The sequence below is a fragment of the Elephas maximus genome, chromosome 9 (assembly GCF_024166365.1).
Source record: "Elephas maximus indicus isolate mEleMax1 chromosome 9, mEleMax1 primary haplotype, whole genome shotgun sequence".
Classification (NCBI taxonomy): Eukaryota; Metazoa; Chordata; class Mammalia; order Proboscidea; family Elephantidae; genus Elephas; species Elephas maximus.
In genome coordinates, this window is record NC_064827.1 from 111,059,375 (window position 1) to 111,072,048 (window position 12,674).

The 12,674-nt window shown below is 54.0% G+C and overlaps 1 protein-coding gene across 2 annotated transcripts in view; it reads right to left on the minus strand.

The window, feature by feature from the left end:
* Positions 1–1,302: 1,302 nt before the first annotated feature.
* Positions 1,303–12,674, minus strand: part of BICD2 (BICD cargo adaptor 2) — a 99,564-nt gene continuing 88,192 nt past the window's right edge. Inside the window, exons 5-8 of one of the 2 annotated variants that reach the window (XM_049895408.1) lie at positions 10,947–11,972; positions 9,891–10,042; positions 5,600–5,810; positions 1,303–3,635 (exon numbers count right to left, since the gene is read on the minus strand). In XM_049895408.1, the coding sequence (XP_049751365.1) occupies positions 3,630–3,635; positions 5,600–5,810; positions 9,891–10,042; positions 10,947–11,972 (1,395 nt within the window). In that variant the 3' untranslated portion in view covers positions 1,303–3,629. The other variant, XM_049895407.1, reaches the window with a different exon arrangement.

The following is a 12,674-nucleotide window of genomic DNA, read 5'->3' on the forward strand; positions in this document are numbered from 1 at the left end:
TTGGATTGAGTCATTCATCTGCCCTGGGAGCTCAGCATCCTCTTGCCACCTCCCCTGGTCCTTCCATCTGCACAGAGGGCCTACTGACACTTCCCTCTAGGATGGAGCCTGGCCCTCTGGCCTAGTCCACCTGCCTCTGCATAAGACTCTCTTGGGGGCCCCTCCTCCTCTTCTCCCTCCTTACAGGCACACCTGTCCATCTCAGGCTGACCCAGATGGCTCCCCTTAGGCCCTGACACCCCTCATTATGCAATGCTGATCATGGCTACAGGGGCCATTTCCCCACTGACCTTCCTCTCCTCCATCAGGGGCCATCCTGGCACCCCATGGATCTGCTCACCTGCCCTCCTACCTCCCTGTGCCCTGGAAGAGAGGCAAGTGGCTTTGTGTTGGGCAGGGTCCTCCTGACTCCATGGGAGCTGCAGGGTAGGGTGTGTTCAGTTGGGGAAATCCAGCACTTTCATGTGTGTGTATTATACTTCATGAAGAAACCCCAGAAAACAGACCAGACCTGGGCTTCTTAGTCAATAGTGGGCTAAACAGAAGGGCGCCTGGAGGGCATCTAGGGTTCCCATTGTGGTCTCTCCCCCAGGAGGAGCCTGCTGCAGAAGTCTCTCATAAGCGTGCCACGATTTGTATGAGGCCTTAGCTGGGGACGAGGGGCTCCAGACCTCATGGGTGGGATCGACTAGCTGCCAACTGTGAGGCTAGGTTTCCAGCCCTGGTAACTTGCCTTAGGGGAGGGGTAAGAGGAACAGTGCTGCAGGGAGATGGCAGAGGACGCAGAGGGTGAGGGCTGGGCTCCACCACGTCCTCCTCTCACAACTGTGAGGACTCCCACTTGGGTTGCCGTCATCCGTCCTGGTAATCAGAGACAACAGCCGTGCCGGGGGTGGAGGGCGGGGCTGATGATGGATAGGAGGGCTCAGAAGTGTTGTCTGACTGTGTGGACGAGCCCTGGAGCCCTGCTGCCCTCCCAGACCTCCTTCGGGTCTCCACTCAGATGAGCTGGGCAAGAGGCCCAGGTGACAACACAGGCCAGAAGTAGGGCGATTACTTCTGGCTACTGAGACAGAAAAAGAAACAAGCTTCTTTTATCCAGCCAGAAAGGTTCAAACTCACACCAGTCACGACAGCCCCTACTAAATAGACAGAATCCTTTTGCGGCGGGGGGGTGGTGGGGGGGCACAGTGGCGGTGACAGGACAGTGAGAGCCTGAGGCAAGTGGGGCCCGCAGGGCTCCATGTGGGGCAGGGGTGACAGGGCAATGAGAGCCTGTCTTAGAATGCTCCCAGTGATGGCCCCCAGGGTGCTCCAGCTCCCACCACCAAGATGACCCATTCTTGTTCAGCTTTCTTCTGTGTTTTGCTTCAAAGCACTGACATCACTGGGTATTGCTGGAACCACAGTCGTCTGGAGCAGGGCGTCAAAGCAGCTACAGAGAACAATACATGCCTTTTGTCTTTTTATTGTTCTTTTTTATTTACTGGTCCTACCAACCGCGACTCTTTACACAGGCCCATCATTCCTATGCACGCTGGCTTTGGAAACATTCAAGTTATACGTTTGTGTGCCAAGAATCTCCATGAATTTCTCCTTCCCATTCGTTTTTCATGCTCTGCCTCGTTTTCTCTGAAATTCAAGGCATTTGCTTAGTATTTTTGTTTGCTTGTTTGTTTGTCTAGGTCTGTGTAAAGGTCCCTTGGCAGGAGAACATGCACATGACCTTAAAATAAAGACCAACATCCTGACACTAGGGTAATGCACAGAGAATACAGCACTCAGACAGCACTGCAAATAAATACCCCACAGAGGTGAAGTTATTGCAAATGTAACAATATTTCTTATAAATCAATACTGTAACAGAAGACAGGAGTCCCTACAACTAGGAATAAGAAACACTTATTCCAGGAAACAGAATTCTTTTATTCTTGTCATTTACATTGTTATAATTTGTACTTTTTTCTTTTTGGAGGAGAGAAGACAGTTTTCTTCTTCCTCTACAAGTACCAATTTAATCATTCACACAAACCTCAGCAAACAGGGCAGGGATTGAGGACCTGCTGACCTGGCTTGCTGAGGAATGCTAGCGATTTCTGTTTCCTGAAATTAACAGTGATTAGTCACACCAAGCAAGAGAAGATATTAATGTCTCATTTTCACATTTGCAAAGAATACTAAGGTTAACCCTTGTCCACCACCGTGCGAAGCAAAGAGAGAGCACTGATACTCCTAACGCATTCTTGGTTCTTCACAAACATGTTATTAATACAGATTGCTTAGTTTGTTCCAGGAAAGTCCATTTCGTTCCCAAAGCACACTCAGTGTTTTGTGGCTGTTTTCATTTTCTAAGCCCCTGAATTTGCAAAGATCTGCAGAGTAAAGAATCACTGACTAACAGAATTTTGTACAATCTCTGTTCTCTTTCTCTCAACGGAGATGCCCAGGTAAAGGTGTAAGGGCATACGCTCACCTCACACTTATTGCTTCACACTGGCTGTGAAAATCCCCAACTAGCTCCTCACTGTCCATTTTAGAGAATAAACCACTCTGGGACACCTCCCTTAAATGACGAAGGCACTACTGGCAGTGATTACTAACAAAAAGGCGCTGAAATAGAACACCCTAAAAATCGACGACTGTAGAATTTTCTAAGTGTACCACAATTTGGCACAACAACCAGATTAACAAAACAATTCCAATTTGGAATTTCACTGGTACAGTTGTATAAAATCCTGTTAATCAGTCATGCCTCACAATATCCTAAAACCCAGAAAATTCTGGAATTTGCAGGTAATACTCTCATTCAATAATTTATTATGTTTTTTTTTTCAAGTGCCTATTACTGTTTTAACCAGAGCAAAGGTCAAGTTTTCTTCTTGTTACATTGAACTATTCCTAAGAATAATAATAATACAATATGAAAAACCCCAGAATCTGAATACCCTGGATTTCTTAATGAACATGGCATTGAAAATCCATAATTTCAAACATGAATCATCACGCTGTATAACCTAGAAGGCTGCTGACCCACAGGGTGGATCCATTAGCCGAGCGCCTTGCTGGCTCCGAGCCCTCACCTAAACAGCCTAGAGCTACACACTACAGGGAGCACACATGTTTGCAACGTGCTGACATCCAGTCAACAGGCTGAGAGCTAAGACAGTGAGCTATGTGACCAAGAGCACACACCACAGCATCTGAGAACCATCTCTACATGAGGAGTGAGGAAGCAAGTATAATATCAAAGTATCAAAAGTGCACAGGTTTATCGGATAAAAAAGGGGTGTCTGTAACAAGAGGGGTCCCCCGTGGTGTCTCTAGCAGGTTCACAACGAACATGGTGGTCACGGTTTGGAGCGGGTTCCTCAGCACGTGTAAAAAGGTCTTTCAAGCAGCAGCTCGCAGCATTTGCAACACTAAAGCTCTTGTTCTTCCCATTACAAACCTGGGGAATGCTGTTTTGAAAAAAATTGCAGTGACATATCCAAAGACATTGCTAAGTGGGATTTAGGTTGCCTTTCCTTCCTCCGTGTGGGTGGCCCACATTCCTCCAGCCGCAACCACGAGGGGAGGAAAGGAGCTGCAAGGCGACAGGGCCAGGCAGCCGAGTCCTCTCAGCCACTACTCTACAGCTGCAAACGGGAGAAAACAAGATGCCATTAGAAAACCAGTCACTCGTCATGCCTGCTCATCCCACATCTCCAAGTCCTGGTGCTGCTGTGAGCATGCAGGGTGAGTTACTGGCTGAGCAGAAACCTGGGTGTGTTAGCTGTGGCCATGCTCTGCAGTGGGGCTGCACAAAGACCCTGACAAGCACTGAAAGGAGCTGCTGCAGTAGGGGACAGAGCTGAGGGTGCAGACGGGCATGCGGTGACACACGCAGGGCAGGGAGTCCTCCTCACCAGGCAGGGGACGTGCGACCTTTCTGAAGGACGAGAGGCACTCCAAGGCCCACCGTGAGCCCGGATACCAGTGGGATACCTGCGGGGCCCACCCCTCCGTCATTCCAGGCTGCTGTGGGTACAGCCCAAGGCAAAACCCGTCTGCAGCAGTTGGAGTTTGGTGGGGACTCAGGCACACTCCAGAACCATAGGATAGAGTAAAGCAGGGCAAACACCTTTGTGAGAGCGGGCCAGGCAGTCTCTCGTCAGATAGTGTGAATTCCCCTTCTGCAGAAAAGTGCCCCTGACTTCCGACAGGTAAGGAGCGCTTAGGTGGAGAAGGTGCAGCCTCTCGTCCAGCTGACCCCACAGGGTGGTCAGGAAGAGAAATACTGAGAGAAGTTCTCGCCAGGAAGCATAAACTCAGGACGCCCAACACAGTGCAGACAATGCCTCTGCTAACTAACGGAGAGCCACAGGTCCCATGGTGACTTCTCATTTTATGGCCTAACTCCTGCCCACCCCGCACATTGCACAAAGGAAGCCACACTGCTGCCCATGCATCCCGGGACCCGGTCCCACTCAAAGCCTTTGAGAGTAGCCCCAGCTGGGCTCTTGCCAGCAGCTGTGAAGGTCTTTCAACTCAGCTGAGCTCAGGATGCTCAGACTTCAGGCTATGGGTTCAAGGCCCTGTTTCTCAGGTGTGATGTCACCTGGGAAGAAGTGATGTGCTGTGGGTGGGTGGGTGTGCACAGGGCACTGCAGCCCTAGATGCTGGCCTGTCGGGAGGGGCGGATAGCAGGGAAACCTACCACCATACAAAAGGGTGGGGCTTCGCACTGGATACAAAGGCCCTGGCCAGGCACTTGGAAAGCTTTTTTCATTGCAACAATGGTTCCTGTTGGCTACCTTCCTACCCACTTGCAGACCCAGATAGGTGTAGACCTCAGATGGGGATGAGCAGCCAGGTCAGGTGTCCTGGACTAGATCAGCTGAGCCTGGGCTGACACATTTATCGGCTCCCCAGCCACACATGCGTGTCCAGGCCTGGAGGTGTGGGGAGCTCACGGCAGCTCTGTCCCTGGGTTTGGGGTGTGATTCTGCACTTCTGTCGTGAGTGGGATGTGCAGTGAGATGTGGCACAGGCTACAAAGTAGTTCCATAAACCAGCCACGCACAGAGTCAGCTGCTGCAGTTGCTCCAGCTTGGGGGAGGGGGGGCAGGGATGCAGGGCAGGACAACTGCATGGCACACATGCCAGGGCATGGAAGTGTCCAACTCAGGCCCTGTGCTCCCCTGCGGGTGCTGAGCAAGGAGGCCGGATCAAGACTTCCTTGCCTCGGGTTCTTTCCATGGCAACTGTGCTGCCGGGAAACCCCTTTCTCACGTCTGTTTTCTGCAGCTCTGGCCCCTCCTAAAAGGGCAGCTGTTACTAATGGGAGCGTCCTGTGAGCAATGAGACGATGAAGAGCAGACACAGAACAGGCCCGAGGGTCCGGCAGGCCAACGTGCTGTGCCCATGTGACGCGGTCAGAGACCTTCCCGTGAGAGAGTTAGTGGGGACGAAGCGGACAGGTGGCGCGGAGCGTTAGCTGCAGTGTGCGGTGCCCGCAGCCCTAGTCACAGTAAATGTTATATTTTTCACTGCAGAACACCTGAGTGGAGAGGCCAGAGCCCTCGGCCCTGTCACTGGCGCAGGCGCAGGTGTGACTTACACTCGGGGTGCTGGGCTTGGCCTTGGGGGTGGCCTTGGTGCGGCCACGCCGGGCCTGCTCATGGTCCAGCTCGAGCAGCTCCAGCCGCTGGGTCAATGCCAGCTTCTGCTGGATGGCCATGCGCAGCAGCGAGTTGAGTGTCTTCTTCTCATCCTCGGCAGCTGCCAGCTGCCGCTGCATCTCATCCAGCTGCGTGATGTACTCGTCACACCTGCAGGGCAACGCGAGAGTACATGAAGGAACACGGCGGGTGGGGTGGGGTTGTTCCCCTGGGCAAGGAGATGAGGGCCCAGGAGGGCAATGGCAGAGAAGCGGGCCTGCCTGAGTCATAGGGAAGCAGCAGCAGCAGCGAAGTCAACGCCCATGTGGGAGGCTGGGGACTGCGGGGGCAGGGGGATGGGTTCCAATTCTTGTTAGCAACAGCTTCCTGAGCCTGACTGAGCAGGCCTGTGTCCTCCACCCACCTGCCCTGGGGTGTATGTATTGGGGGGGTCTGCTCACAGCCCATGCTGGGCCTTGTCACCAGTCCTCCCCCAATGTGGGAGGACCCCCATAAAGATGGCACGAAGCCTCCTGACCACAGCTGTTGAGAGAGGACTCTTGGGGCCCAGACAGTGCAGCCCTAATGGGTTGGTTGGCTTCATTTTTTAATGGCAAAGGCGGTGTGCGTTTGACTCAGCCAGCTTTGCTTACTCAGTGAGATTTTCCATGGAGAGTCTGTTTTCCCCTGAGCAATTCGGCTTTCTCTGGGAGGGGCTCTTTGGAGCAGGTGTTCCCAAAGCGGGGGCTGCCCTTCCAGACCTCATGGTGGCCCAGGCAGCCAACAGAAGCACTGGTGCCATCAGGACCATGAAAGGGGTTTTCTAGGTGTGGGTGTGGACCCTAGAGGGCAGGACCGGGTTCAGTCTCGGCTGCACTGGTGCCTGGCATGGTACTTGTATGCAGTAGGTCTGTGCTGAGTGAGCCACCCAAGCCAGGCAAAGGTGTGTGTCAATATAGTGCAGTAGACAAGAACAGCTCCTGGGTCTCTGCTCAACTTGTGACATAACTGCTCCCCCTGCCACATTTGGCCTCGAGTGGCCTTTCATAGCCCTTGTCGCATGTCATCTCACTGTGCCCAAGGCCCCCCTGGTAAGGGCAGAGCTGGGCAGCCTGAGTGGAGTGTTTTGCCACAAGAGTTGCCATAGTCAGGAGGTCCCAGAGGTGCCAACACAGAAACACCCGGGCACCCTGAGCCTGTCCCACACCAAGCTGAACCCAGAGCTGAGTTGGTACAACAGCTGCTCCTCACACTGTGAGCCTGGCCTGTCGAGTGTCCAGCATCTAAGCACATCTCTCCCACCCCCCCAAAGTACCTCCCCAGGAAATTCCACCCACTCCACAAACAAGAGCCAGGGCTGAGCAGGCTGCATACAGCCCCTCGGGGCCAGTGACTGATCTCAGTCTTTCAGGTAAGGCAAGCAGGTTTGGGATCCTGGTGCCACCTGCAAAGTCAGGGGCTACATTTCTTAAAGTAAGCTTAAGAAAGCTGACCATCACAAGAATAGATTTGACACATTGAAGACTAATGACTGAAGACTAGACAACTTGTAGAATGACACCATGGACTCATACATGAAGAAAGCAAGAGATCATTAAAGACAGGAGAGAAAGAAAAGACCTAAATGGATGTCAGAAGAAAGTCTGAAACTTGATCTTGAATGTCGAGTAGCTAAAGCAAAAGGAAAAAATGATGAAGTAAAAGAGCTGAACAGAAGATTGACATATAATCCAGAGCCAATGGCACTGAAGGAAGAAGTCCAAGCTGCACTGAAGGCTCTGGTGAAAAACAAGGCTCTGGGAGCTGACGGGGACACCAACGGAGATGTTTCAACAAATGGATGACGCACTGGAAGTGCTCACTCATCCATGCCGGAAATGTGGAAGACAGCTACCTGGCTGACTCGGACAGATCCATATTTATGCCTATTCCCAAGAAATGTGATCCAGCCGAATGTGGAAATTATCGAACAGTATCATTAATACCACATGTAAGCAACATTTTGCTAATAAAATTCAAGCCAGATCAGAAGAGGATGTGGAACCAAGGGTATCACTGCTGATGTCAGATGGATCTTGGCTGAAAGCAGAGAATACCAGAAAGGTGTTTACCCGTGTTTTATTGACTACGCGAAGGCATGGGACTGTGTGGATCATAACAAACTATGGATAACATTTCGGAGAATGGAATTTCAGAATGCTTAATCACGCTCATGAGGAATCTGTACATGGATCGAGAGGCAGTCATCTGAACTGAACAAGTGGATACTGCATGGTTTAAAGTCAGGAAAGGTGTGCATCAGGGTTGTATCCTTTCACCATACCTACTCAATTTGTATGCTGAGCAAATAATCCGAGAAGCTGGACTATATGAAGAACAGGACATCAGGATTGGAGGAAGATTCATTAACAGCCTGCGTTATGCAGATGACAGAACCTTACTTGCTGAAAGTGAAGAGGACTTGAAGCATTTACTGATGAAGATCAAAGATCATAGCTTTCAGTATGGATTATACAGCTCAAACATAAAGAAAACAAAAATGATAAACAAAGAAAAGACTGAAGTTGTCAAGGATTTCATTTTACTTGGATCCACAATCAACACCCATGGAAGCAGCGGTCAAGAAATCAAAAGATGCATTGCATTGTGCAAATCAGCTGCAAAGGACCTCTTTAAATTGTTGAAAAGCAAAGACGTCACCCTGAGGACTAAGGTGTGCCTGACCCAAACCATGGTATTTTCAATCGCCTCACATGCATGCGAAACCTGGACAATGAATACGGAAGACCGAAGAAGTATCGATGCCTTTGAATTGTGGTGTTGGTGAAGAACATAGGATATACCACGGACTGCCAAAAGAATGAAAAAACGTGTCTTGGAAGAAGTACAACCAGAATGCTCCTTGGAAACAAGGATGGCAAGACTGCGTCGCACATACTTTGGACGTGCTGTCAGGAAGGACCAGTCCCTGGAGAAGGACATCATGCTTGGTAGAGGGTCAGCAAAAAAGAGGAAGACCCTCAACAAGATGGACTGACACAGTGGCTGCAACAATGGGCTCAGCATAACAATGATTTTAAGGGTGGCGCAGGACTGGGCAGTGTTCATTCTGTTGTGTACAAGGTCGCTATGAGTCAGAACCGACTTGACATACCTAATGACAACAACAACAAGGAAGCTGAGATTTAGGTGTTAATGCTGAAGAATTGTGAGCCCTTTTCCCAAGGGCTTGCCTAAACCCCAGGAAGAGGGGGAAGCTTCCAGAGAATGTCTGAAATGTTCTTTCCTTGTCTCCTCCCCCCTTCCTCCCACATACCCTGTTTAGGAAAAAATCCAGCTTGTCTCCATTTTGACCAGGCAGGGGCCCCTGTGGCAGGGACACCAAAAAACTGGGATGCCCAGCCTCGGGCATGAGGGGAAGCAGGGCTCCAGCCCAGACTCCAATCCTGTCTAACCTCAGGGCTTGGGTTCCTCAGGTGCAACACGGAACTGACTAGACCAGCTCCTGGACCACAGTGGGAGGGATGCTTGCTGCTGGCCAGCAGGGGGCACCATCGCCCTTCAGATGGAGAAAACCAGGGGCCCCCAGCAGAAACTCCCTGTATTAAGATCCTTCTCATGGAAGGGCCCCTGAAGCAGCCTCCAACACCTGGGAACTCTCACCATGCCCAGCTTCCTGGTCTAACCTTCCCTGGGTGGGTGGGTAGGTAGGGGAGGGGGGGAGGTCACAGAGAAACTGCCATGTCAGAGCAGTGGGCTGGACTGGGCAGGCCCGTGTCCTCCACCCACCCACCCTGGGGTGTGTGTATGAGGGGCTTACTCACAGCCCACCCTGGACCTTGTCACTAAACTCCCCCTCCATGTGGGAGGATCCCCACCCAGCCAGCATCAGGGCAATGTGCCTCTCACAGCCTACCCTGGACCTCAGCCCTAAGTGCCTCCATGTGGAAGGACAAGGCCTCTTCCATCAGGGATGTCCGTGGCTGGCTGCCAAGGAGATGCTGGCTGCGTCACAGGGAACAGGGCAGAAATCTGCTCCTTTCCACATCTGCCGCTGCCCCTGCCTCCCCACCCCGCCCACCCTACCAGCCCTGTGACCCCTTCCAGGGCTCTGAGGAGGCAGCACACAGGATACAGTCAGCTGCAACTCCACTGCGTGGCACAGACGCAGCGCCTCTGCTGGGCCCTGACCAGCCAGCCCAACCAGCTGCACTTGGCGTGGCCTGGTGCAAGCTCCTCCCACCTCCTCACCTGGTGGCGAACATGGCACGCAGTGAGGAAAAGGTGGCAGCGTCCTCTTTTAGCGCCTTGAGCTCATTGCGCAGCTTCATCATGGTCTCAGTCACCATTGCCTTCTCGTTCTCGTACTTGCTCTTCAGGTTGGCCAGGGCCACCTCAGCTGTCTGCAAGGAGAGAGTCCACAGGTAGGCGGGCTGCAGAGCAGTGCCAGGCCTTACCCCACCACAGGGAGGTACTCCTCCGGGTCAGCATGGGGGCACGTGAGCTGCATGGTGGGGCCCATGTGAACATGAATGTATCCCTCCTCCAGCACAGCCTCCAGGCCAGATCCTCAGTCACACCACAGTCTGGTGAGGATCCCAAACCATTCCCAAGACCCCTCACAATACTCTACCCACAGCACTAAGGCTGGGCAGTAGGCATGGCTTCTCTACAGACCCCCAGTAGGCGACAACCATAAACAAACTGCTGCTCTGGTTACGGGAGGACCCACCGAAGCTTGCCGCCCCCACCCCGCCAATCCTCCTGGCTGGAGGTCCTTAGTGCCTTCTGGGGGTCGTGGGCTTCCACAGAACCACTGTGGAAGCCACTGTGTCAGGGCTCCAGGTCTGGAGGGGCATACACTCCAGCTTGGGGACAACTGTATGATCAAGGATGCCTGACCAGGCAGAGCAGCGGTAGGGTCAGGGTGGAGCCAGCACCAAGGGTAGGAGGACAGAGATGAAGGGGAAATGCCCACTCAGGCCAGCAGCCTTCCAGGGTCCAGCCCAGCTTCCCCAGGGACCAGAGCCCAACCCCTGGAAGCCTCACAGAGCCCTTGGCTTGCAGCTCTGAAGAGAAGCTCTGTCCCACTCCTATCCCTGTCCCCGGCCCTCCTGGGCACTGAACTCCTAGCTCCCGTCCCCAGGCTCTGTTCCCCTTGCATATAGCCCTCCTGCAGGCCCCAGCCCCCGGGCTCTGCCCCCACGTCCCCAGTCCTCCCAGGCCCCAGGCCCTAGGCTCTGCCCCCACGTCCCTGGTCCTCCCAGGCCCCAGCCCCCAGGCTCCACGCCTGGCCAGCTGGCTCACCTGCTTGTTGGCCTTCAGCACGGTCCGCAGTGTGGTGATCTGCTCGCGCTTGGTGCTGAGCAGCGACTTGAGCTTCAGGATCTCTTCCATCAGTGCCTCCTTGTCCTTATCCACAGCAGGGCCCAGCTCCTGCGAGGCGATGCGCTGCCGTGACAGCTCGGTGGTGCGGTCCACAGCTGCCTGCAGGTGCTTGATCTGGTCACGGATAATAGCGATCAGATTGTAGATGTTCATGGGCTCGCGGCGCGGGTCGCTCAGGGGTGACAGCAGCGAGGAGCCGGGCGAAGGGCTGCTCTCCCCGCTCCCACCCTCCGCTCTGCCCAGCTCCGTGGCCAGCAGCCCCTTGGGCAGGAGGACAGGAGAGCGGTGGCCACGGCCCTCAGGGCTGGCACGGCCGGCCCCGCCCTGGCCCTCGCGGTAGTAGTCCAGCATAACACGGTTGGGTGTCTCATTGTTGCACATGCAGACGTGGTGGTAGAGGTTGGCCAGCTCCTCACTGAAAGTCACCAGCTCATCCTGGGCCACGCTCAGGCTGCCCTGAGTCTCGCCGGCCACGTCGCTCACATTCTTGAGTTCCTTCTCTAGCCGAGCCAGCAGGTCGCGGTCCTGCCGACTGGCCTTCTCTAGCAGGGCGAGCTTCTCCGTGAGCACCTGGCCTTCGGCTTCATGGCGGCTCTTCTCCTCAGCATGCTGGGCCTCACTGGCCTCGTGCACGCTACGCAGTGCCTTCAGCTGTTCCCGGAGCTCAGCCGCCTCAGCCACGGCCACATGGTACTTGCAGGCCAGGATCTCGGGCCCGTTGATGTCCACCTCATAGTAGTCACCGTCCTCATGGCTGTCCCGGTCCTTTTCGTTGTCCAGGGCTGTCTGCCGCTCCTTGCCGGCCTGTAGGCGCCGCAGGGCACTCAGGTTCTCTGTGAGCCGGCTCACCTTCTCGTGCTGCTCTGACAGGGCCCCACGTGCCTGCTCCAGCTGCTTTTGTGTGTCCTGCAGTGTTGCCAGCAGGTTCACCTTCTCTCGCTCCATCTGCAGAGGCACAAGCACAGCGAAGTCAGCAGGTGGCGATGGGCCACCCTGGCACAGTGATCACTGTCCTGCCTGATACCATGTATCGGCCCCTGGGCCTCCATTGGCCGTCAGTGAAATGGGATGTGGATGGAACAGCTCATGTGGACCCTCAGAACCCTCTGTGCCAGAACCAACTCTCACAACCATGCAAGAAGGAGGTGCTGCTCCCACCCTCGCTTTGCAGCTGGAGCAGCTGAGGCTGAGGTGCTAGGTGACTTGTCCAAAGTCATGTGGGCAGAAGGGGGTGGGCTGGAACTCAGAGCCTGATTGTGTAGCCACTCAAAGCCAACACGAGGTGAACACCGCTCTGAGCTTAGAGGGACCTAGGCACCGCCGTGCCACCACCCCGTATGGGCTCATGTTCCAGAGTCCTGGGATGCTGGGCTCAGGAGGCTGAGGTCCTAGACCTGCAGGCTGGAGGGTAGATCCTCCAGCCCAGCACTCAGCTCCCCGGGGGCAGGGACTGCCTGTCCTTGTCCCCAGCACCCTCGGGGCAGGGAACAGACATTTGTGGAGTCACCAAAAAAGGAAAGGTTCCCTGTCTTCCAGGAGATAACTTCATGAAGACCCTAAGCGTGTCACCCCCTGCGGCCTGTGTCCTTGTGTGTCAAGTGCTGTGTGTGGTGCTACGCACAAGACTAGCTTTGTATCATTTCACAC